At 47.7% G+C, this 25,138-nt stretch overlaps 1 protein-coding gene across 2 annotated transcripts in view; it reads right to left on the bottom strand.

Annotated features, from left to right (window-relative positions):
* patz1 (POZ/BTB and AT hook containing zinc finger 1) overlaps positions 1–25,138 on the bottom strand; it is a 94,944-nt gene that overhangs the window by 5,340 nt on the left and 64,466 nt on the right. Inside the window, exons 2-4 of one of the 2 annotated variants that reach the window (XM_038793455.1) lie at positions 9,321–9,384; positions 6,358–6,529; positions 65–247 (exon numbers count right to left, since the gene is read on the bottom strand). In XM_038793455.1, coding sequence (XP_038649383.1) covers positions 65–247; positions 6,358–6,529; positions 9,321–9,384 — 419 coding nt within the window. The remainder of the gene's footprint in view (positions 1–64; positions 248–6,357; positions 6,530–9,320; positions 9,385–25,138) is intronic. The other variant, XM_038793460.1, reaches the window with a different exon arrangement.

The following is a 25,138-nucleotide window of genomic DNA, read 5'->3' as shown; positions in this document are numbered from 1 at the left end:
ATGACGACTTCTGCACGGACCAGCCCACTCACACAATACAAAGAAATGATGGCAGTTGGCTTGCCTTGTAACGAACGTGCTCTGTCAAAGTGAAAAGCCATCTCCCCGCTCTGTATTTGCTTGTGAATCATGATCTGAGGCTGGGGCTTGCATCGCCTGTCACAAGGATCAGAAGTGTGCGAGTTGGGCAGAGGGACACCATGGTGGGTTTTAATATGGACCCTTAAGTAGGAAGCAGTAGAAAAACCTGAGGAAAAAGACAGAAGAGATTCTGTCACTCCGTCAGATGAAACCCCAACCCTTCCAGCCTTCTCAACATCCAAAATTAGAATATGCCACTGGACCTCTCTCTAAAAGACATTTTCTTCGAGCAGCTCTCCCCTCTCATTTTCTCCCTTCACTTGTAAAGCAGTCTCCTTCGAGGGGAAGGCAGTAATGTTGTTGTCACTAGGCTTAGCATATTGGGGAACAAAGATACTTAAACCATTACACTTTAATGCTTTGTGGTACATCTTGTTCCACACTTGCCCTCAAGCTAGTCCCAGTAATGCCACAAGTGGGACACCCTGTACAATCAGTACTTTAATATCCCAGTGTTTTACAGCTACGAATATTCATTTGAAACGGCAAAATCCAAAATTGTTAGATGTTTTCCAAAAACAATAAAGAACAATGTAGAGAGTTTGCTTTTCATCTAAGTCGCTGAGTCTACAACATCAGATTAATTTTACATTTTTGAATATCTAACTCGAGGGACACTGCGTGGAAACCATATCTTGGTGGGGTAGAGACACTAACATAGCTACCCATCAGCTGCAATTTGGGAGTGGATGGAACAGAGTTAATGGATAAACAAGGAGTTCCCAAAAGTAAATCAACCATTCTGCCCTTATTTCCTGGAGCAAGGCAGATAGAGATTGAGAAAAGATTGGTTTACCTGATTGTTCAGTGTGCAGTGACATACAGAACATAAAGATGTGGTTGCTAAGTAGTTATAAGGGTTGAGGGCTGGTCTTTGGACTGAGAACCATGATACTCAACCCAGAATTACAACTTATATTGGCACTGTGGCAAACAAATCCTACAGACTGCATGGCACCAGCTGATGGAGAAGTGGCAATGTGGTGGACTAATGTGGAGATGGTCCCATCCGAGCTCTCAACATTCAAACAAGACTTAAGGCAGATCAGTTCCAAGATTCATGCAGTGTGGAGATCGGTGCAAAAATGGACCGTCCAACACATCAGACTGAAGGCAGTAGTGGAAATGCAAAGAATGAAAGACACAAGCCTCATAAAACGAGATGCACAATTAAATAAAACAAGATGCATAATTGATGAGTAATAATGTACTGTTGTAGCGCAGGGCTAATAAACTGTGGAAATGGGGAAGTCCTTTTTCAAAGGGAAAATCCTGCAGTCTAGAGCGGCTAGACTATCCAACAACAGTTGGCGGTCATTAACAGTAAAGGAACACAAAATAAAGAGCTGACAGAACAGCCTGCCACCAGGAGCGGCAAATGAAAAGAAGCCAAAAAAGAAAAAAGATGCTTTAGATGATCATAATCAATAATCTCTGTGAAGTTAATAACCCACGAGAGAGCAAGTCTCACTAATGAGGAAGTATGACAGTGTAATCAACTAAAACACACAATCTCCTTTCACATCTTTAAGATTAGCTAACTATATAGTTAGCTAATCTACAACTATAACTATATATAACTATATTGGGGAAAATTGATGTACAGAGATATCTGGGAGTTCAGGTCCATTGTACCCTGAAGGTGCCAACGCAGGTCGATAGAGTGGTCAAGAAGGCATACAGCATGCTTGCCTTCATCGGACGAGGTATTGAGTACAAGAGTCGGCAGGTCATGTTACAGTTGTATAGGACTTTGGTTAGGCCATATTTGGAATACTGCGTGCAGTTCTGGTCGCCACAGGGGCTTGTTTAGCTCACTGGGCTAAATCGCTGGCTTTTAAAGCAGACCAAGCAGGCCAGCAGCACGGTTCGATTCCCGTACCAGCCTCCTCGGACAGGTGCCAGAATGTGGCGACTAGGGGCATTTCACAGTAACTTCATTGAAGCTACTCGTGACAATAAGCGATTTTCATTTCATTTCATTTCACATTACCAGAAGGATGTGGATGCTTTAGAGAGGGTGCAGGGGAGGTTCACCAGGATGTTGCCTGGTATGGAGGGTACTAGCTATGAAGACAGGTTGAGTAGATTAGGATCGTTTTCGTTGGAAAGACGGAGATTGAGGGGGGGACCTGATTGAGGTATACAAAATTAGGAGAGGTATGGACAGGGTGGATAGCAACAAGCTTTTTCCAAGAGTGGAGGTGTCAATTACAAGGGGTCACGATTTCAAGGCGAGAGGGGGGAAAGTTTTTTACGCAGAGGGTGGTGGGTGCCTGGAATGCTTTGCCAGCGGAGGTGGTAGAGGCGGGCACAACAGCATCATTTAAGATGCATCTAGACAGCTATATGAACAGGCGGGGAACAGAGGGAAGTAGATCCTTGGAAAATAGGTGACAGGTTTAGATAAAGGATCTGGATCAGCGCAGGCTGGGAGGGCCGAAGGGCCTGTTTCTGTGCTGTAATTTTCTTTGTTCTTTGTTTATATACCATCAGCAGAAGACAGGGAAGCAGTGGGGGGGGGGGGGGAGGTTTATAACTGACCACAAAACAGCCACTAGCTAGGAAGGAATAATACATTCTGGTTTATTGATATCATTTACTGATACTTAGTCTGAGAGCATAAATGTGAGAATGAAGACATAATCATTGGATTTGTCTCGCTCAAGGACAAAGCTTGCCCCAGATTCATATTCCAGGTCTTCAGAAGTTTTATTTTTAAAGACTTCCATTAAACATTCATGCTGAGTACTAATACTCCACTTTTAAGAAAGACTTAAGAAAAATGTTTCTATGCTCTGTGTTTCATCTCTTTATTATCAATGGCGCTAATAACCCCAGCCATTTATACAGCATTTAAACTAATATACCCTTCAGGAAATAAGCCAGTGGACCACTGTGCTTCGTGACCAATACTGCTAACTCGGACTGAGGCACACTAACGTAAGGCTGACTATAATAATACACAAGAAGCTTCTCTCAGTGGTTCACTAGGTAAATGCATCACCTTATGATATGAGTTACACAGATAAAAGGGTTTGGTGCTGGTCAATGCTGGATTATCGATCTTAGCCAAGGAGCAGTACAGCCCAATATTGGCCTCAGCAGTCATACCATCCAATGATGCAATAGCCTGCAGAGGGTCATGCGTTATGAATTGGCATTCGAGGGAAGTACTGGGAGGCAGTCAGCGCTGGTGGGACCATAGCCCAGCATGATAAGTGACTTCAGAAAAGCATAGGATTAAATTGGTGAAATGAGGAGGGAAGAAGGGAATGCATTGATGGTTATCTCTCCATTATGATTAAGTGAACAGCTGAGCACCCACATACACAGCCAATCAATGACAAAGGTTTAGTGCAGTTCACATTTACTGTTTCGGTCGTGGCAGTGAAGTCTTGCATTCGCCTTTAAGCATTCATGTACCAAACATTCTCCTGGACTTGAATTTAGTTGATTGGCAGAAACAGCAAAAACATGAGGAAAATCTTTGCTATGTAATGAGTGATTATGATCTGAAATGCTCTGTCTGAAAGTGTGCTGGAGACAGATTGAACCATGGCTTTCAAAAGGGAGTTTGGGAAGTACTTGAAAGGTGGGAACAATTCAGGGATGCGGGAAGGGATGGATCGCCCGGACAGCGAGCTGCACAGACCCAATGGGCCAAGTGGCCTCCTCCTGTGCTGTAACCATTCTTTGTTTTGATCAGTAGTCTAGGTCTTTTGTTGAGACTGTGTGTTCTTTTAAATCTACATCAAGACCAAGTTTAGAAATGAATGACATCTTCAGTCAGACACTGCAACACAAATTTGAATGAATTAATGTTGTTTGGACATATTCCAGCTAATACTTGCTGTGTTCTAAGGGTACAGTGGGAATTCAATTAAAAGATTACAGCATATTTGATTGAAAGAAATGGGCATCTGCTTACATTACACTCAAATAAACTCACAAAACGCTAAATCTGAAAAAAATATTAATGTAAGTCGCTGGAATTCTTTCTGCAAACCAATTGATGGCATTTGTGTGTTAGACAGATATCAGTTGGTTGGTCTCCCTCATGGGCTGAGACTGAAGAATTATTTTAGGAAAAACCTCGCCTATCAATACTTTTTTTTTCATAAAACAAAGCAATAATTTCTACATTACCTTTTTTCAATAACATAGTTGTGAGATTTTTTAGCTCCCAGTCCAGGACACCATTTCCACAGTGTTTCATTCCTGGGCACAGAACGCCAAGCTTTCAAGTATAATGCCCAACCAACTAATCCCTGCACAGCTGCAGCAAGGAAGTGTAACACTCCCCCAGTGTTGGGAAAGCTAAGATCAGGGATTCTTACTGGGAGGCTGCACACATCATGACCACCTTGGGGTTAGGCCAATATTTTCCAACCGCCACTCAGCTTCACATGGGAGTGAATTTTTAAGAGTCTAGCGACAATGATGTTCATGTTAAATGCTATATAAGGAGCTCCATGTCGTGCCTTTAAATCACCCACAATGAATGCAAATCCGACAAGGTGTCTTCAGTGCCCCAGCGACACTGACTGTGAATGGCCGAAACACATTTGCCCCACAATGTAGGAAAGGTATAAACTCTCAAGGAATAGCCAAAAATCCAGCATTCATAATTTCAATTTATTTCTGCATTGCCTCAATTAACTAATATCGTATTTGCAATACGTGTAAGATATTGAACTGGACCCCACGCTACATGGTTCACCCTTTGTTGCCATAGTAGGAGACTGAGGGGTGATCTTATAGAGGTGTATAAGATCATGACAGGCATGGATAAGGTGAATGCACTCAGTCCCTTTCCCAGGGTTGGGGAATCGAGAACTAGAGGGCATAGGTATAAGTTAAGAGGGGAAAGAATTAATGGGAGCTGGAGGAGCAACTTTTTTTGCACAGAGGGTGATGCGTATTTGGAATGAGCTGCCAGAGGAAGTGGTTTACACAGGGACATTGACAACATTTCAAAAGCATTTGGGCAGATACATGGATAGGAAAGGTTTAGAGGGATATGGGCCAAATGCAGACAAATGGGGTTAGCTTAGATGGGCTTTTTGGTTGGCATGGACCAATTTGATTCAATTCCAGTTTGATTAACTGAATTACCACTATGCTACCACCTCCCGAGATGGCCTTTGGATGAAGCTATGGTGCCAAACTAGTGAAGAGAAAAGATAAAGCTATCGTCAATGCCATTATAAATTAAACACTTCATATCCTGAATATTAAAATTGGCAACCAATTACCTATGGATGAATAAAGAGACACACTGTGTGAACATAAGACCAAGAGTCTTCTCACATTGGAAAAGTATATTAAAGTTGTGCAATTCAGGAAAGGGTGGAGGGAGGTCTGCAGAAGGCAACAACGGCAGTTACAGGATGAACTTGACTAGCAATCAAATGTAGACAGTGACACTTAGTAAACACAAGAATTACTAAACACAACAGCATTATGAATCTTATGGTGAGATAAGCCCAGTTTGCCAGGCTGATGCCCTATAAGATGGTAGCAGAGCAGACGGCACATCACCACCCACTTAGTTATTTGCTACTTGTCATCAATTGCTTTGTGTATATCTGCTGTAGAAGGCAGATGATTATCTGGACTTTTGAAATTTCTTTATACAAGAGGCATAAATCCTTGATTCAAATGAAACTATAGGGTAACGGAGAGCCCAAAGAACTTCCTATTAGAATGGTAAATTAATGATCGGGAGGGAAGCCACGTACACCCCATCAGACACACGCGGAACTACCGTCGACTCCGAGCTGGTGTGTCCCGAGGGTCTTGGCAGCTTGACCTCCACGATCGTGTTCACCAGAGTTCACCGACTCTGCAAATCAATTGCCGCACTAATAACAGTGCAGAACCTATGATCACCTTTTCTATCGGCAACATTCAGTTAACAATAATTTCCAAATACATATTTGGGTTTAAATGACAAATACATTGCATGAGAGATATTTCTGTAATATATATAACATGGAGTCCTGGCACATGTTTGGCACACTAAATTACATGAGGGTTAATTTCATACTTCCAAGTACAAAAACATCTTATGCTTTAGGTGCTACTTCCAACTTTACCATCAAGAATCTTTAAGCCACAATGCAAATCACTGAATGTTTTGATGTTGTCTTTTAGTGCAGTTAAAGATACAAAACTGCTCTTTTGTCCTTAAATTTATTTATTAAAAGTTACCTTTGTTACAGATGTTACAGATGTTATTTGGTCCTTCGTTGTGCTTTTTGATGTGATCAGTCATATAAGCTGCACGCAGGTATTTCCCACACACCTGACAGGGGACCTTTTCCTCGTGACATGTCAAGTGAGAACGCAGGCGATCTTTGGTCGCAAAAGAAGCTTCGCAGGTCTGTAGAGAGACATGAACAATTGGGAAATTATTCTGACAGCCTGATGATACCAGTGGTGTCAGCCACGGCTCACTTAGTAACACTCTTGCTTCTGGGTCAGATGGATATGAAAATGAAAAATGAAAATCGCTTATTGTCACGAGTAGGCTTCAATGAAGTTACTGTGAAAAGCCCCTAGTCGCCACATTCCGGCGCCTGTCCGGGGAGGCTGGTACGGGAATCGAACCGTGCTGCTGGCCTGCTTGGTCTGCTTTAAAAGCCAGCGATTTAGCCTGGTGAGCTAAACCAGCCCCTGCTGGGTTCAAGTCCCAATCCAGGGCTGAAAAAGAAAATCAAGCCTGATACTCCAGTGCAATGCTGAGAAGACTTTCAGATGAAACATTAACCTGAGCCATCTACTTTTCTCCCCAGATAGACAGAAAGGCTCCCATATTATTCTGCAGAGTGTGGTGAACTCAGCCCAACGCATCACACAAGCTTGCCACCCTTCCAATGATTCTGTCTACATCTTCCACTGCCTTAGGACGGCAGACAGCATTGTCAGAGACACCTCACACCCAAGCATAGCCCTCTTCCAGACCCTTCCATCAGGCAGAAGATACAGATGTCTGAAGGCCCGCACATCCAGACACAGGAACGGCTTCTTTCCCCACAGCTATTAGACTCCTCAATGACTTTCCCTTGGACTGATCTGTTCCCTGTAAGAACACTATTCACGACCCCCTATGCTGCTCATGTATTGCTTTGTTTGGCCCTTGTTCCACACTGTAACCAATCACTATTTGTCGATGTACTTTGTCAATTATTCTTTTTGTCTACTGTATGTACTGTGTACGTTCCCTTGGCCACAGAAAAATACTTTATACTGTACTTCGGTACATGTGACAGTAAATCAATCAATCAATCAGATAGAAGGAAGGGAGATATCCCTGCTGTACTGGTCAATATCTATCTCTCAATCAACATCTTAAAAACAACGTGATCTCAGGGCAGTACATGGCACAGTGGTTAGCACTGCAGCCCATGGCGCTGAGGGCCCGTGTTCGAATCCTGGCCCTGGGTCAATATCCGTGTGGAGTTTGCACATTCTCCCCGTATGTGCGTGGGTTTCACCCCCACAACCCAAAGATGTGTAAGTTAGGTGTATTGACCACACTAAATTGCCCCTTAATTGGAAAACAAAATAATTGGGTACTCTAAATTTATTTTTAAAAACTATGTGATCTTGTCATTACCACTTTGCTATTTATGGGGGCTTGCTGTATACCGGTCACGTTTCCTACACTGCAGCAGTGACAACACATTAAAACTACTTTATTGCCCATAAATCGTTTTGAGATGTTCGGTGGTCGTCAAAGACTCCATAGAGTCTTTTTTTAAAAATCTATCCAACAGTACAATTTCCAAATACCATTTAGAAATTAAGCAAACAAGAACACTTATTCCTCTTGGTTGAGTTGGTAAATTCCCTGTCCTGAAGATGCCAGGAACGTCATAGCATTCTTTCTCAGAGCCAAGATTTTTTTTTTTTTTGATTTTTAAAAATTTATTTTTGTTTTTTTTTGTTTTTATAAATTTAGAATATCCAATTTATTTTTTCCAATTAAGGGGCAATTTAACGTGGCCAATCCACCTAACCTGCACATCTTTGGGTTGTGGGGGTGAAACCCACGCAGACACGGGGAGAATGTGCAAACTCCTCACAGACAGTGACCCAGGGCCGGGATTCGAACCCGGGTCCTCAGCGCCGTAGGCAGCAATGCTAACCACTGTGCCACCGTGCCGCCCTCTCAGGGCCAAGATGAGTTATTGATGTTAGTTAAGGTAGGAGTAACATTTCTGAAATTGGGCTTAAATATCTCTGGGCGAGTAAAAGCTAGGTTTCTATAATAATAATAATCTTTATTGTCACAGGTAGGCTTACATTAACACTGCAATGAAGTTACTGTGAAAAACCCCTAGTCGCCACATTCCGGTGCTTGGGTACACCCAGAGGGAGAATTCAGAATGTCCAATTCACCTAACATCACATCTTTTGTGACTTGTGGGAGGAAACCGGAGCACCCGGAGGAAACCCATGCAGACACAGGGAGAACATGCAGATTCCGCACAGACAGTGACCCAAGCCGGGAATTGAACCTGGGACCCAGGCGATGTGATTCAACAATGCTAACCACTGTGCTGCCATGCCACCCTGCATCTGATTGGTATCCAGTAGCTCCTGATGGGCAGCTGCTGGGTGAAGATAGGACCATGGCTTGCAGAGACACTCTCCCATTGCCACCCATTGCCAAATTGCACTGGGAGTGTCACTGACAGGGTTTCAGCAGCTGCTATAAAGTAAGGTACTGTGTTACCCAAATTTATTATATGCTTGGCACGGTTATTTGAGACCGGAGTGTGTGATCGTTCCTGCCCTGTTGTAAGTTGCCCCAGACCCAGATACAGATCCCAAGCTCAGGGTTAGAAGCCATTGTCAAAGGCAGAACCAGTGAATCTTCGGTGGAGGTGGCAAAACAGCTAGAACCTTAAGGGATGGTGGATGCTTACAGGTAGACTTTCCTTTGGGAAAAGAACTGGGGTTTCCTTTAAGCACCTGAGGAAGGCAATGGGAAAACACCGCATGTATTCTTTTCCCTAGATATACTGGTCACTGAACTTGAATATGGGAGGCTGTAGGAGCAAGGGATGGGGAACATACAGGACTGCGAGGCATGGAGAAAAGAGCAGAAGGGCAGGTCACTACTCCACTTTGGGCGTTGTAGATTGTATGGTAAAAAAATAACGCACCTGACATTTAAAAGGCCTCTCTGCGGTATGAACCTGTTTAATGTGGCCATTCAAGTGATCCGGTCTGTAAAAGAAAATACTAAAATTAGCTGGGCATTGAGATTTAAGATGAAACCTTTTTTAAACAGATACATATACACACACGCAAACCATGGAGAGAACTTTGAAGAGCATTCCAGCTTCACAGAATCAAGTACTTTGGAGAATTGTTTAAAAATGAATTCTAGAGATTTAGGCATTGTTGGCAAGACTGGTGTTTATTGTTTATTTGTTCATCCTTGGCTGCTGAAAAAGAAATGGCCAACCCTCTCCTTGAACATCTGGAATCTATGTGGTGAAGGAACTCCAACAATGCTGAGAGGTAGGGTTTCCCACAGGGAATGGCAATATATGTCCTAGTCAGGTTGATGCTGCCATGCACCTGCTGCCCTTGCGTTTCTAAATGGTGCAGGTCACAGAGGTGGTGTCAAAGAAGCTTCGCTGAGCCTCACAATGGCACCTTAGGATGGACGGTGAGAAAGAAAAATTATGAATGTAACTGTAGAATCTGAGGGAAAAGGTTTATAGAATATTAACATGTGTCAGCTCTCCAAAAAAGCTCTCTGTTTAGTTTCACTTTCATGCTCCTTTCCCCACAGCCCAAAAAATGTTTCCTTAAGTACGGTATTTATCCACTTTGATTTTTGAAGCTATTATTGAATCCACCTGTCAGGATCTGCATTCATAATTCACCGCACAAAAAAAGTTTCCTCAGAAGTCACCTCAGGTTCTTTTATCAATCACCTTGGATCTATCTCCTCCAGTTATTGACCTTTCCACCAATAGTAACAGCTTCTCCTCGTTTACTCTCTCAAAACCCTCATCATTCTAAAATTCAATCGAATAAATATCTGTAATTAAAAGTCTAATGATGAAACCATTGTTGATTGTCGTAAAATAAACCCCAGCTGGTTCATTAATGTCCTTTAGGGAAGGAAATCTGCTATCTTTACTTGGTCTGGCCTACATGTGACTCCAGATCCACAGCAATGTGGCTGACTCTTAAATGCCTCTGAAATGGCCAAGCAAATCACTCAGTTGTATAAAAACCGCTACAAAGCCAATAAAAAGGAAAGGAACTGGTTGGATCACCCGGCATCGACCTAGGCACTGGAAACGACAAAGGCAGCCCTGTTGACCCTGCAAAATCCTCCTTACTAACATCTGGGGGCTTGTGCCAAAATTGGAAGAGTTGTCTCACAGACTAGTCAAGCAACAGCCTGACAGTTACATTCACAGAATCATACCTTACAGATAACGTTCCAGACACCACCATCACCATCCCTGGTTATGTTCCGCCTCACCGCCAGGACAGACCCAGCAAGGTGGCGGCTCGATGATATACAGTCGGGAAGAGTTTCCCTGAAAGTCCTCAACATCAACTCCCGATCCCATGAAGTCTCATGGCTACAGGTCAAACATGGGCAAGGAAGCCTCCTACTGATTACCAAGCACTATGCACCTTCAACTGACTGGATTTGATTTGTTTATTGTCACATGTACCGAGGTACAGTGAAAAGTATTTTTCTGCGAACAGCTCAAACAGATCATTAAGTACATGAAAAGAAAGTAAAATAAAAATAAAATACATAATAGGGCCACACAAGGTACACAATGTAAATACATAGACACCGGCATCGGGTGAAGCATACAGTGGTATACTGTTAATCAGGTCAGTCCATAAGAGGTTGTTTAGGAGTCTGGTAACAGCGGGGAAGAAGCTGATTTTGAATCTGTTCATGTGTGTTCTCAGACTTTTGTATCTCCTGCCCGATGGAAGTTGGAAGAGTGAGTACGCTGAATGGGAGGAGTATTTGATTCTGCTCCCCGCTTTCCCCAGGCAGCGGATGTGTAGATGGGAGTCAATGGATGGGAGGCAGGTCCGTGTGATCTGCCGATTGTGAACCGAGTTCACAACTCTCTGAAGTTTTTGTGGTCTTGGGCCGAGCAGTTGCCATACTAGGCTGTGATGCAGCCAGATAGGATGCTTTCTATGGTGCACCTGTAAAGGTTGGTAAGAGTTAGTGTGGACATGTTGAATTTTCTTAGTTTCCTGCAGAAGTATAGGCACTGTTGTGCTTTCTTTGTGGTAGCGTGGATGTGGTTGGACCAGGACAGATTTTTGGTGATGTGCACCCCTAGGAATTTGAAGCTGTTAACCATCTCCACCTCGGCCCCGTTGATGCTGACAGTACAGTACTTTGCTTCCTGAAGTCAATGACCAGCTCTTTAGTTTTGCTGGCATTAAGGGATAGATTGTTGTCGTTGCACCTCTATGTTGAACACCACTTGGAGGAAGCACTCAGGGTAGCAAGGGTGCAGTATATAGAACATAGAACAGTACAGCACAGAACAGGCCCTTCGGCCCTCGATGTTGTGCCGAGTAATGATCACCCTACTCAAACCCACGTATCCACCCTATACCCGTAACCCAACAACCGCCCCCTTAACCTTACTTTTTAGGACACTTATGCTCTGGGTGGGAGACTTCAATGTCCATCACCAAGAGTGGCTCAGTAGTCCCACCACAGCCCGAAATGGCCGGGTCCTAAAGGGCATAGCTGCTAGACTAGGACTGCAGCAGGTGGTGAGGGAACCATCAAGAGGGAAAAACAAGGGCAGCACGGTGGCCTAGTGGTTAGCACAGCTGCCTCACAGCGCTGAGGTCCCAGGTTCGATCCCGGCTCTGGGTCACTGTCCGTGTGGAGTTTGCACATTCTCCCCGTGTCTGCGTGGGTTTCACCCCCACAACCCAAAAATGTGCAGAGTAGGTAGATTGGCCACACTAAATTGCCCCCTAATTGGAAAAAATAATTGGGTAATCTAAATTTATTTTTTTTTTAAAAAGAGGGAAAAACATACTAGATCTCATCCCTACCAACCTTCCTGCCACAGCCACATGCATCTGTCCATGACAGTATCGGTGGAGTGACCACCGCACAGTCCTTGTGGAGACAAAGTTCTGTCTTCATATTGAGGATACCCTCCATCTTGTGTGACATTGCCAGCGTTCTAAATGGGATGCATTCAGAACAGATCTAGCAAGTCAAAACTGTACTCAGCCACAACCTGTAACTTCAGGGCTCAGTATATCCCCCTTTCTACCATACGGCGGCCGACGGAGACCTAGAGGAATGAAGGCAGTGGGCGCAGGAGCATCAGGAGACTCTCCAGCGCTGCTTTCGGGAGCTCAAAGTGGAGCTGCTAGAGCCGTTGAAGGTTTCCATCGACAGGCTGCTGGAGACTCAGACAGCCCACGGGGTGGCAATCCGGGAGATCAGACAGCAGGCCTTGCGGTAAAGGTGGAGATGCATGAGACGCTCCACAAAAAGTGGCAGGAGCGGATCGAGGAGATGGAGAACCGTTCGAGGCGGAAAAATTTGCGGATCCTGGGCCTCCCGGAGGGACTGGAGGGGTCGGACCTGGGAGCCTACGTGGTTGTCCTGCTGAATTCGCTGATGGGAGCTGGGTCCTTCCAGGGGCCCCTGGAGCTGGAGGGGGCCCACAGAATATTGGCAAGGAGGCCCAAGCCGAATGAGCTGCCACGGGCGGTGCTGATGCAGTTCCAGAAGGAGCAGAGTAGCAGGTGGGAGAACGCGGTGGTGCGGATCTACCAGGACTGGAGTGCGGAGGTGGCTAAGCGGAGGGCCGGGTACAACCGGACGAAGGCGGTGCTACACAGCAAAGGAGTGAAGTTTGGCATGTTGCGCTGGTGAGTTGCGGGTCACTTACAAGGACAAACACTTTTACTTCGAGTCCCCGGAGGAGGCGGTGGGCCTTTGTGCAGGCCGAGAAGTTGGACTCAAACTGAGGGTTGGGTGCGGGGGTCTGTATGTAACTGTGTTATTTTCTATGGGGGGGGCTTTCTGTTTAATGCTGGTTCCGTGTTGTTTTCAGGGCGGGTGGGGCACTGTCTTTTTGCGTGGGTTCGGTGGATGGGCTCAGGGTGGGGGATAGATTTGCAGGGTGGGGAGCTGATGGTGGGAAGGGGGCTGGGGCCCCACGAGGGCTTGGGCCGACAATGGGAGCTGCCTTAGAGGAGGCGGGGTCGGGCAGGTGGAAAGCGCGGGCTTTTTCCCGTGCTGAGGGTTGATGGGGGCTGGGTTGGAGCCGAGAAGTGCGGGGTTTTTTTCCCCGCGTGAGAGCGGGAGGGGGAGGAGGAGAGCCTGCTGGTGGGCACTGGGGAGGAGGGGTAGCCTCACGCTGGGAGGGGTCGGAGGAGTGGCGGGAGTTGCCGAGGTCATCAGGAGTCAGCAGGCTTACGGGAGTACTATGGAGGGAGTAACGTGGCTAGGAGGGGTCCTAGCTTGGGGGAGTGGGGTTGGGGGGGGGGGGGGGTGTACCAGGTTGCTGCTGGAATGGCCAGGAAGGAGCTGGAGTCTGCAGGGGGGGTCGGGATGGGGGTTTGCCGCCGTAGGGAACGGGCCGCACGGGGGGGGCGCTGGCCAGTGGCGGGCAGGGGAAGAGTTATGGCTAGTCGGCGGGGGAGGGGGGCAGGGAGCCCCCTGATCCGGCTGATAACTTGCAATGTGTGGGGACTGAATGGGCCGGTCAAACGGGCCCGTGTGTTTACGCACCTGAAGGTAGACATGGCCATGCTTCGTGAGACGCACCTGAAGGTGGCGGACCAGGTTAGACTGAGGAAGGGATGGGTCGGCCAAGTGTTTCATTCGGGGCTGGATGCAAAAAATCGTGGGGGGTGGCGATCCTCGTGGGAAAGAGGGTGTCGTTTGAGGCGTCAAAAGTGGTGGCGGACAGCGGCGGGAGGTATGTGATGGTGAGCGGCAAGCTGCAGGGGGAGCGGGTGGTGCTGGTGAACGTATACGCCCCGAACTGGGACGATGCGGGTTTTATGCGGCGCATGTTGTGGGAAAAGTCTTGGAAAGGTTTATAAGAGATAGGATGTATAATCATCTGGAAAGGAATAATTTGATTAGAGATAGTCAACACGGTTTTGTGAAGGGTAGGTCGTGCCTCACAAACCTCATTGAGTTCTTCGAGAAGGTGAGCAAACAGGTGGATGAGGGTAAAGCAGTTGATGTGGTGTATATGGATTTCAGTAAAGCGTTTGATAAGGTTCCCCACGGTAGGCTATTGCAGAAAATACAGAGGCATGGGATTCAGGGTGATTTAGCAGTTTGGATCAGAAATTGGCTAGCTGATAGAAGACAAAGAGTGGTGGTTGATGGGAAATGCTCTGACTGGTGTCCAGTTACTAGTGGTGTGCCACAAGGATCTGTTTTGGGGCCATTGCTGTTTGTCATTTTTATAAATGACCTGGAGGAGGGCGTAGAAGGGTGGGTGAGTAAATTTGCAGATGACACTAAAGTCGGTGGAGTTGTGGACAGCGCAGAAGGATGTTACAAGTTACAGAGGGACATAGATAAGCTGCAGAGCTGGGCTGACAGGTGGCAAATGGAGTTTAATGCAGAAAAGTGTGAGGTGATTCATTTTGGAAGGAATAACAGGAAGACAGAGTACTGGGCTAATGGTAAGAGTCTTGGTAGTGTGGACGAGCAGAGAGATCTCGGTGTCCATGTCCATAGATCCCTGAAAGTTGCCACCCAGGTTGAGAGGGTTGTTAAGAAGGCGTACGGTGTGTTAGCTTTTATTGGTAGAGGAATTGAGTTTCGGAGCCATGAGGTCATGTTGCAGTTGTACAAAACTCTGGTGCGGCCGCATTTGGAGTATTGTGTGCAGTTCTGGTCGCCACATTATAGGATGTAGAAGCATTGGAAAGGGTACAGAGGAGGTTTACACGAATGTTCCTGGTATGGAGGGAAGATCATATGAGGAAAGTCGGAAGGACTTGAGGCTGTTTTCGTTAGAGAGAAGAAGGTTAAGAGGGGACTTAATTGAGGCATACAAGATGATCAGGGGATTAGATAGGGTGGATATCGAGAGCCTTTTTCCTCAGATGGTGATGTCCAGCACGAGGGGACATAGCTTTAAATTGAGGGGAGATAGATATAGGACAGATGTCAGAGGTAGGTTCTTTACTCAAGAGAGTAGTAAGGGCGTGGAATGCCCTGCCTGCAACAGTAGTGGACCCGCCAACACTAAACGCATTCAAATGGTCATTGGATAGGCATATGGACGATAAGGGAATAGTGTAGAGGGACTTTAGAAGGGTTTCACAGGACGGTGCAACATCGTGGGCCGAAGGGCCTGTTCTGCACTGTAATGTTCTATGTTGGGCCGCATTCCAGATGTGGAGATGGGGGGCCTGATAATGGGGGGGACGGGGGGGGGGGGGGGGGGGACACGGACGACTTCAATACAGTGCTGGATCCCCCATTGGATCGATCCAGGTCGGCTAGGAGGCCAGCGGCGGCTAAGGTGTTGAGGGGGTTTATGGACCAGGTGGGAGGGGTGGATCCTTGGAGGTTTGCGAGGCCGAGGGCCAGGGAGTTTTCATTCTTCTCCCATGTGCATTAGGCCTATTCCCGGATCGATTTTTTAATTATGAGCTGGGGGCTGGTTTCGAGGGTGGTGGATGCCGAATAATCGGCGATAGTCATTTCGGATCATGCCCCGCACTGGGTGGACCTCGAGCTGCGGGAGGAGAGAGACCAGCGCCCGCTCTGGTGCTTGGAGGTGGGGCTGCTGGCAGATGAGGAGGTGGGCGGGTGGGTTCGAGGATGTATCAAGAGGTACCTGGAGGCCAATGATAATGGGGAGGTTCGAGTGGGGACGGTCTGGGAGGCATTGAAAGTGGTGATTAGAGGGGAGTTGATCTCCATCCGAGCCCATAGGGAGAGGAGAGAGCAGAGAGAGAGGGAGAGGCTGGTGGGGGAGTTGGTGAGGGCGGATAGGAGATACGCGGAGGCTCTGGAGGAGGGATTGTTGGGGGAGCGGCGTAGTCTTCAGGCCAAGTTCGACTTACTGACCACCCAAAAGGCGGAAGCTCAGTGGAGGAAGGCACAGGGGGCGGTTAATGAATATGGGGAGAAGGCGAGTAGGATGCTGGCGCATCAGCTCTGTAAGCGGGATGCGGCCAGGGAGATTGGTGGAGTTAAGGATAGGGAGGGAATGTGGTGCGAAGGTGCAGTCAGTCAAGATGACGGTGCTCCCGAGGTTTTTGTTCCTGTTCCAGTGCCTCCCCATCCTTATCCCGAAGGCCTTTTTTAGGAGGGTCAACAGAAGTATTACGGGATTTGTATGGGCGCACGGGACCCTGAGGGTGAGAAGGGTGTTTTTGGAGCGGGGCAGGGATGAGGGGGGGGCTGGCGCTGCCCAACCTCTGTGGGTACTATTGGGCTGCCAACGCAACGATGGTGCGTAAGTGGGTAATGGACGGGGAAGGGGCAGCATGGAAGAGGATGGAGATGGCGTCCTGTGTGGACACGAGCCTGGAAGCGCTTGTAACGGCGCCGTTGCCACTCCCTCCAACGAGGCATACCACGAGCCCGGTGGTGGCGGCTACCCTCAAAATTTGGGGGCAATGGAGACGGCACATGGGGGAGGTGGGGGTCTCGATGGGGTCCCCGATACGGGGGAACCACCAGTTTGTTCCAGGGAGAATCGATGGCGGGTTCCTGAGTTGGCACAGGACAGGTGTTAGGAGGTTGAGGGACCTGTTTGTAGATGGGAAGTTTGCGAGCCTAGGTGAGTTAGAGGAGAATTTTGGGCTCCCCCGGGGAACATTTTTAGGTATATGCAGGCAAGGGCGTTTGCCAGGCGGCAGGTGGCGGGGTTCCCTCTGTTGCCCCCATGTGGGGTCCAGGACAGGGTGCTCTCGGGGGTGTGGGTTGGAGGGAGGAGGATTTCGGACATGTATCAAGTGATGCAGGAGGTAGACAAGGCCTCGGTGGAGGAGCTGAAGGGTAAATGGGAAGAGGAGCTGGGTGAGGAGATTGAGGAGGGGATGTGGGCGGATGCTCTGTAAAGAGTGAACTCCTCTTCATGTGCGAGGCTTAGCCTCATAGAGTTCAAGGTGCTACATGGGGCTCATATGACCGGGACGAGGATGAGTAGGTTCTTTGGGGGCGAAGACAGGTGTACTAGGTGCTCAGGGAGCCCAGCGAACCATGCCCATATGTTCTGGGGATGCCCAGCGCTGGGGGCATTTTGGAAGGTGTCGAGGGTGGTAGGATCCAGGGTCAAGCCAGACTGGAGACTCGCAATATTTGGGGTTGCAGTGGAGCCGGGAGTGCAGGAGGTGTTCTGGCCTTTGCGTCCCTAGTAGCCCGGCGGAGGATTCTTCTTCAGTGGAAGGATGCGAGGCCCCCAAGTGTGGAGGCCTGGATCAACGATATGGCGGGGTTCATCAAATTGGAGAGGGTGAAATTTGCCCTGAGGGGATCAGTACAGGGGTTTTTCAGGCGGTGGCAGCCTTTCCTAAATTTCCTGGCAGAACGGTAGGGAAATAGGCCGGCAGCAGCAGCAGTCCGGGGGGGAAGGGGGTCGTTTCGGTGGGTTGGGTTGAAGGGGCGTGTACACGTGTTCTCTGGTTATGACGGGTGTTAATCTCTTTCTTCTTTTTGTATTTAACGGGGGGGTTGTTCTTTTTTGTTTTTAGTAGTTAACATTTATTTTTTGTTAATATTTTCTGTTATTGATATTTTGTGAAAATCTGAATAAAAATTATTCCCAAAAAAAAAAAGCTCCACATCATCCAGGACAAAGCAGCCCGCTTGATTGGCTCCCCTTCCACAAATATTCCCTCCCTCTACCACCGATGCACAGTAGCAGCAGTGTTACATCTACAAGATGCACTGCAGGAACTCACCAAGGCATCAAAGAACCCTAGCAAAGTGCAGCACGGTGACACAGTGGTTAGCACTACTGCCTCATGGTGCATTGGACCCGGGTTCGAACCTGGCCCGGGTCACTGTCTGTGTGGAATTTGCACATTCTCCCCGTGTCTGTGGGGGTCTCACCCCCCGCAATCCAAAACAAAAGATGTGCCGGGTAGGTGGATTGGCCACGCTAAATTGCCCCTTAATTGGAAAAACAAATAATTGGGTATTCTAAATTTTGTTAAAAAGGAGCCAAGGAGTGTACAGCAGGACCTGTGTGTCCTTGTGCACCATTCGCTATGGTAAGCATGCAGGTGCAGCAGGCGGTAAAGAAGGCTAATTGTATGTTGGCCTTCACTGCGAGAGGTTTTGAGTATAGACTGTGTTGCTGCAATTGTACAGGGCCCTGGTGAGGCCACACCTGGAGTATTGTGTGCAGTTTTGGTCTCTTTCTCTGAGGAAGGATGTTCTTGCTCCCGAGGGAGTGCAGGGAAGGTTTACCAGACTGATTCCAGGGATGACAGGACTGTCATACGAGGAGAGATTGACTAGGTAGGGATTGTTCTCGCTGGAGTTCAGGAGAATGAAAATGAAATGAAAATGAAAATCGCTTATTGTCACGAGTAGGCTTCAATGAAGTTACTGTGAAAAGCCCCTAGTCGCCACATTCCGGCGCCTGTCCGGGGAGGCTGGTACGGGAATTGAACCGTGCTACTGGCCTGCCTTGGTCGGCTTTAAAAGCCAGCGATTTAGCCCAGTGTGCTAAACCAGGGGGATCTCATAGAGACTTACACAAAGAGTGGTGAACCTGTGGAATTCATTTCCACTGGAAGTAGTTGATGCTAAAACTTTGAATATATTCAAGAGGCAGCTAGATATAGTACTTGGGGAGAATGGAATCAAAGACTATGGGGAGAAAGCAGGATTAGACTATTGAGTTGGATGATCAGCCATGATCGTAATGAACGGCGGAGCAGACTCGAAGGGCCAAAAGGCCTCCTATCTTCTATGTATCTATGAGCCCTAGCAAAACTGCAGTCAATGGGGAATCAGGGGGAAAACTCTCCATTGGTTGGAGCACTTTCCAATCCCACGACCACTGCCAACTAGCACACGAGCAACAGATATATGGGAACACCACCACTTGGAAGTTTCCCTCCTAGTCACTCATTACCCTGACTTGGAAATATATCGCTGTTCCTTCAGTGTTACTGGGCCAAATCAGAAATTCTGACGTATTTCGATCCAAATTTACCCTGCAACTGACATGTCACACATCAATTTATGGGGTTGGGGGTGGTGGTTTCCCACAGGTGAAGAGCAGTGTCAAGGACCTTGAATAAAGCCAAAAGCAATTATGCATAGAAAGAAAAAGAAGTCCTAGGGATCATTTTTGGAATAAAACGGCACTACCAATTCCTGCGCAAGAGGAATTTCACTTTATTTCAGAGTACCCAATTATTTTTTCCAATTAAGGGGCAATTTAGTGTCGCCAATCCACCTATCCTGCACATCTTTTTTTTTGGGTTGTGGGGGCAAAACCCACGCAGACACGGGGAGAATGTGCAAACTCCACACGGACAGTGACCCAGGGCCGGGATTCGAACCCGGGTCCTCAGCGCCGTAGGCAACAATGCTAACCACTGTACCACCGTGCTGCCCGGAATTTCACTTTATTGATGGATCATCGTCTAGTAACAACAATTTTTAGATCTCATACCGGGATTCATCACTGGCAGCGAGCAGAATGTAGAGGTGGACAGTGCTCTTGTCTGTAAACACATACACAATCCAGTATCATCAGTCAGACCTTCATGAAAATGCAGGTGGATTCTCCTGACTACCCTGCCAAATAGTCTGTCGATAAGTAGTTTGTGTGGAAACATTTTCTACTGTGAGCAAGTAAATAACACTCCTGTAATCGCAGTGAAGAAGCATACCAGAAGTGACCCAGTACTGTTAAAGGTTATGGGCATTGCGTTTTGAGGTAAGACTTCAGGAGCAAACCCTAAGTTAAAGCCATATTCCACCCGGAGAGTTATCCGTACAGGCAGGCTGTTTCCTCTGGGGAATGTGAGTCATCATTCCATCATTATTAAGTAAACGTGTATAAACCAATTAAAAGGCCACTCTAGGATTGTAAGGAGATAGCCAGAACTATTTCTGGTGGCCAGGGCTAGATGCTGAAATCGAGGAGAAGGCAGGAACACATTTGTTTTGTGCAAAAGTGCTGAACCTGCCACCAGTAGCCCCTTGACCCCCATGGGTATGGCCAGAAGAGGCCTGGCAACAGGTACATGTTGATTACTCCGGACAGTTAGAAAGGTGTATGCTTCTCTTTCTAGTCAATGCTCACTTGAAATGGCTTGAAGTTGCCATCATGAAGGCAACATCTTCGAAGAAAACAATTGATAGACTGGGTGAAATCTTCAACGTTTGATTCCCTGAACAACTGGTGGCCCATAATGGACCGCAGCGCATATCTCAAGAGTTCATAAACTGCTTGAAGGAGAATGAAATTCAACACATCCGTCCACTCCTCATCACCCTGCTACAAATGGGCCAGCAGAATGTTTTGTACAGATAATGAAACATTTATTAAACGTAACCAGAGAACAAAGTTCAATGTCTAAATGCTAGAGTCAATTCCGGCTCATGCACAGAAATACTGCTCACTCAACTACCCAGATTTCTTCCCGTTGCCAATGGTTAAATGTCAACTCGGCATTGCGTTTGATTTTCTCAAACCATCCAAGACAAAATAAATTGCCGAGAAAAAGCAGCCGCATCAGGTTACGGCGGGAGAACAAGGCGAAATGTTGTGTTTCTCACTAGGGTCAGGATGCCTGGCAAGAATACTACAAGTGTAAAGTGGATTCCACCATCTGTCCTCGCTCAGGCAGGATCCATCTCCTCCACCGTACAGAGCCGAGATGATGTAATATGGAGAAGGCATGCAGATCAACTTTCAGTGACAAGAACCAATCTGAAAGTCAAAATCCAGGCGACCTGGACCTTCCTGAGAACTGATACTAACCAAACCAATTGGGGAAAACACCACCTCAATTGCGAATCAAACACAGATGCAACCTCAGATCACTATGGCGACTCTCGTTAAGATAGGCACTGACGATGCTCATACTAAGCCAAAGGCACCAGAGGTTGCAGCAAGTACCAAAGATCAGATGCCCACAGTTCGCCGACAACCACACAGAGAACGACGACCTCCTGGACATCGGACATATTGACTGTTGATGTTGATTGATTGTTCCCGTACCAATCTCCCCGAACAGGCGCCGGAATGTGGCGACTAGGGGCTTTTCACAGTAACTTCATTTGAAGCCTACTTGTGACAATAAGTGATTTTCATTTCATTTTTATGTTGCTAATGTTATACTCTTTATTGTGTCAGGGATTTTTGATTCATAATGTTTTAATGTTTCCTCACAAGCAACCTTGTAGCTGAACTGGGGCACTTTAAGAGAACGATCGCGTGACATCATCATCAGCCGTTTGCACGGGAAAACGGGCAGTCTACCATCACAGCCTGTAGTGTTAATATCTTCTAAATAAAGCTTTACATTTTGGTTGAACCTTCAAGTCCTGCAGACTCAATCTTGAATCAATGTCTACTCTGTCGCAACTGTAACCAACCGTAAACCTTTCTACTTCTAACACCAGCCAATCATAATGGTGATTTGCATGAAATCATAACTTGAGCATGTCTGAATGCTTGCAGATGCCCTGTACATCCAAATTCACAGGGATACAGACAAGCTCATTTCACCCAATTCCAGAAAATAGACAGACTTTTATCCATCTCATCCAGAAAGCCTGGATTGAAACACAGGGTGCTAACAACTAGCTTCAATGTAAGGAAGAGGAAATTATCAGTCAGCTCAAACAAAATGAATAGATTTTTTGGATAAGGTGCGAGATTGATATTTGATACTGTTAGATTGAAGACTTCCGGTGGCAGCCATGAAGTGAGTGGCCGCATATTTGCCAGCTCCCGCTCATGGTGATCTTTTTGCGGCCTTTACGCCAGTTTGTCCTAGGAAGTTTGTAGGAAAAAGGTGCAGAAGTGAGAGCAGAAGAGAGTGACCCCTAGTTTATGGAGCTGCGGTCTAGAAGTACCCGGAAAAAAGCGAACCAGTTGGTTGAGGCGAGTGAGAAGTGGACAGCGCACGCGGAGATGACGGACAGGCCTGGCTCATTGGTCAATGGACCAGTTGGTGAGCTTCCTGAATGAGAAGTTTGCCCAACAGTGGAAGGAAAGTTCGGAGGACCTGCCCAGCGACAGGCGATCCAGAGGTTGGAGGAGCTGACGGAGTAGCATGAGAAACAGTTCACCTCTATGGCAGCAGAGGTTGGGCTGATGCGTGACCAGCAGAAACGACTGCTGGAGAAAGTGGAGGACCTGGAGAACTGTTCTCGGAGGAAGAACATGGGGGCGGAGGATTGAGGAGAACGGAACTATGCAGTGGGGGCTGTTTGGGGTTGGGTCGGTTACAGTGCTTTGTTTTTTTTATCTTTTTTTAAATTTTAGAGTACCAAATTATTTGTTTCCAATTAAGGGGCAATTTAGCGTGGCCAATCCACCTACCCAGCACATCTTTGGGTTGTGGGGGGTGAAATCCACGCAGACATGGGGAGAATGTGCAAACTCCACACGGAGAGTGACCCATGGCCGGGATTCAAATCTGGGTCCTCAGCGCCACAGTCCCAGTGCTAACCACTGCACCACATGCCGCTCCTACAGTGTTTTGTTAAGGGATATGGGGTGGGTCTCTGTGTTCGGACCTTGGGAGGGATTGTTTGTTTATTTTTATTTCTTGCCTTTGTTTTGACTGTTGCACTAAGTGCGGGGAGAGGAGAATCAGTGGGGTATAGGATACTAGGCACAATGGGCAGGGGCTGCCAGGCTGGCTGGGTGGGCTAGTCCACGGAAACAAAGTGGGGGTGAGCTGAAGATCGATTGGGGGGGGGGGGGGGGGGGGGAGAGAAAGTGTGGGGGTTGGGGGGGAAGAGAGCTTATACTGCTGATGGGGAGCGGACTTTCGAAGTGGAGGAGGGGGAGGATTGATGACGGTACTTGCCCAATTGTGGGCCATGGGAGGTGCAGGGCATGGGGTGCAGGCTGGCCTAGGAGAGGTTATGGTTGATCGGCAGGGGGGTGTCTCCAAGCCAGGCTGGTTACGTGGAACGTTCGTAGACTGAATGGGCCAGTCAAAGGGAACGCTTTGCTGACAGGGGAGGAAATGTTGCTAGGGGACAAATGGGAGGTCGGGGACAGAGGATGCCCGAGGGGGGGGTTCAAGGAGGCCGGGGACGGGAAAGCGTTCTGTGGGCGGGTGAACAAGTCCATCCAGAACAACCTGGAAACCCACAGGGGAAGTCTCTGCAGCAATGGTCTGGGATGCTTTCAAGGCAGTCTTCCGAGGGGAATTAATCCCGATACGGCCCCACAGAGAAACGGTGGAACGGGCTGAGAGGGATAGGTTAGTTGAGGAGATACTCCAGGTGGACCAGAGATACTCGGAGGCCCCGGACACGGGTCTACTGAGGGATCAGCGGAGTTTACAGGTGGAGTTTGGGCTGTTGACTACAGGGAAGGCAGTGGAACAACTGAGGAAGGCAAGGGGGGTGCGATCTATGAGTATGGTGAAAAGGCAAGCAGAATGTTAGTGCACCAGCTCAGAAAGAGGGAAACGGCCAGGGAGATGGGAGAGTAAAGAGTAGAGGTGAGATCACAGTCCTGGACCCAGTGAGGGTGAATGAGGTGTTTAAGGACTTTGACCGCAAATTATATGAGTCGGAATCCCCAGCTGGCATGGAGGGGATGAGGCAGTTTTTGAGTCAGTTGAGGTTCCCGAGGGTGGATGAGGATCTGGCGGAAGGGCTGGGAACCCCAATTGAAATTGAGGATATAATGGAGGAGCTGGAGGGCATGTAGTCGGGCAAGGCTCCGGAGCCGGACGGCTACCCGGTGGAATTCTACAAGACGTTTTCGGCGATATTGAGCCCACTGCTGGTAAGGACATTTAATGAAGCAAGAGAGAAGAGAGTCCTCCCCCCAACAATGTCGCAGACCTCCATTTCATTGATCCTGAAATGGGAGAAGGATCGGAACAATGCAGGTCATACAGGCCAATTTCTCTACTGAATGTGCGCGCCAAACTGCTTGCTAAGATATTGACCACAAGGATAGAGGACTGTGTCCCGGGGGAGTACCAGACGGATTTGTAAAGGACAGGCAACTCACAGCGAATGTCCGACGGCTTTTAAATGTTATTATGATGCCTCAGAAGTAGAGGAGATGGAAGTGGTGATCGCGATGGATGCTGAGAAGGCGTTTGATTGGGTGGAGTGGGATTACCTGTAGGAGGTCTGGGAAGGTTTGGGTTTGAGGAGGGCTTCATTGGCTGGGTGCGGTTGCTCTATCAGGCACCAGCAGCGAGTGTGCGTACAAACCGGTTCAGGTCGGGGTATTTTAAACTACACCGAGGGAGGAGACAAGGGTGTCCCCTCTCCCCGTTACTGTTTGCTCTGGCCATAGACTTGCCATGGCATTAAGAGCCTATAGGAACTGGAAAGGGCTGGTTTGGGGGGGTTGGAGCACCGGGTCTCGCTTTACGCAGATGACCTGCTCTTGTACATTTCAGACCCGCTGAAGGGGGTGGGAGAAATTATGCGGATCCTAGGGGAATTTGGTAAATTTTCGGGGTATAAATTGAACATGGGGAAAAGCGAGATGTTCGCGGTACAGGCAAGAGGGAAGGAGAAGAGACTGGGAGAGCTGCCGCTTAGAATAGGAAAGAGCTTTCGATATTTGGGAATCCAGGTGGCCCGGGTGTGGGAGGCATTGCACAAGTTAAACTTATCCCGGCTGGTAGAGCAAATGACAGAAGGCTTTAAGAGATGGGACATGCTCCCACTACCACTGGCGGGGAGGGTACAGATGGTGAAAATGACGGTTCTCCCCAGATTTCTGTTTGGCTTTCAGAGCCGCCCCATCTTCATCCTGAGGGCCTTTGT

This window comes from Scyliorhinus canicula, chromosome 1, assembly GCF_902713615.1.
Source record: "Scyliorhinus canicula chromosome 1, sScyCan1.1, whole genome shotgun sequence".
NCBI lineage: Eukaryota > Metazoa > Chordata > Chondrichthyes > Carcharhiniformes > Scyliorhinidae > Scyliorhinus > Scyliorhinus canicula.
This window is presented reverse-complemented; position numbering and strand designations above follow the sequence as displayed.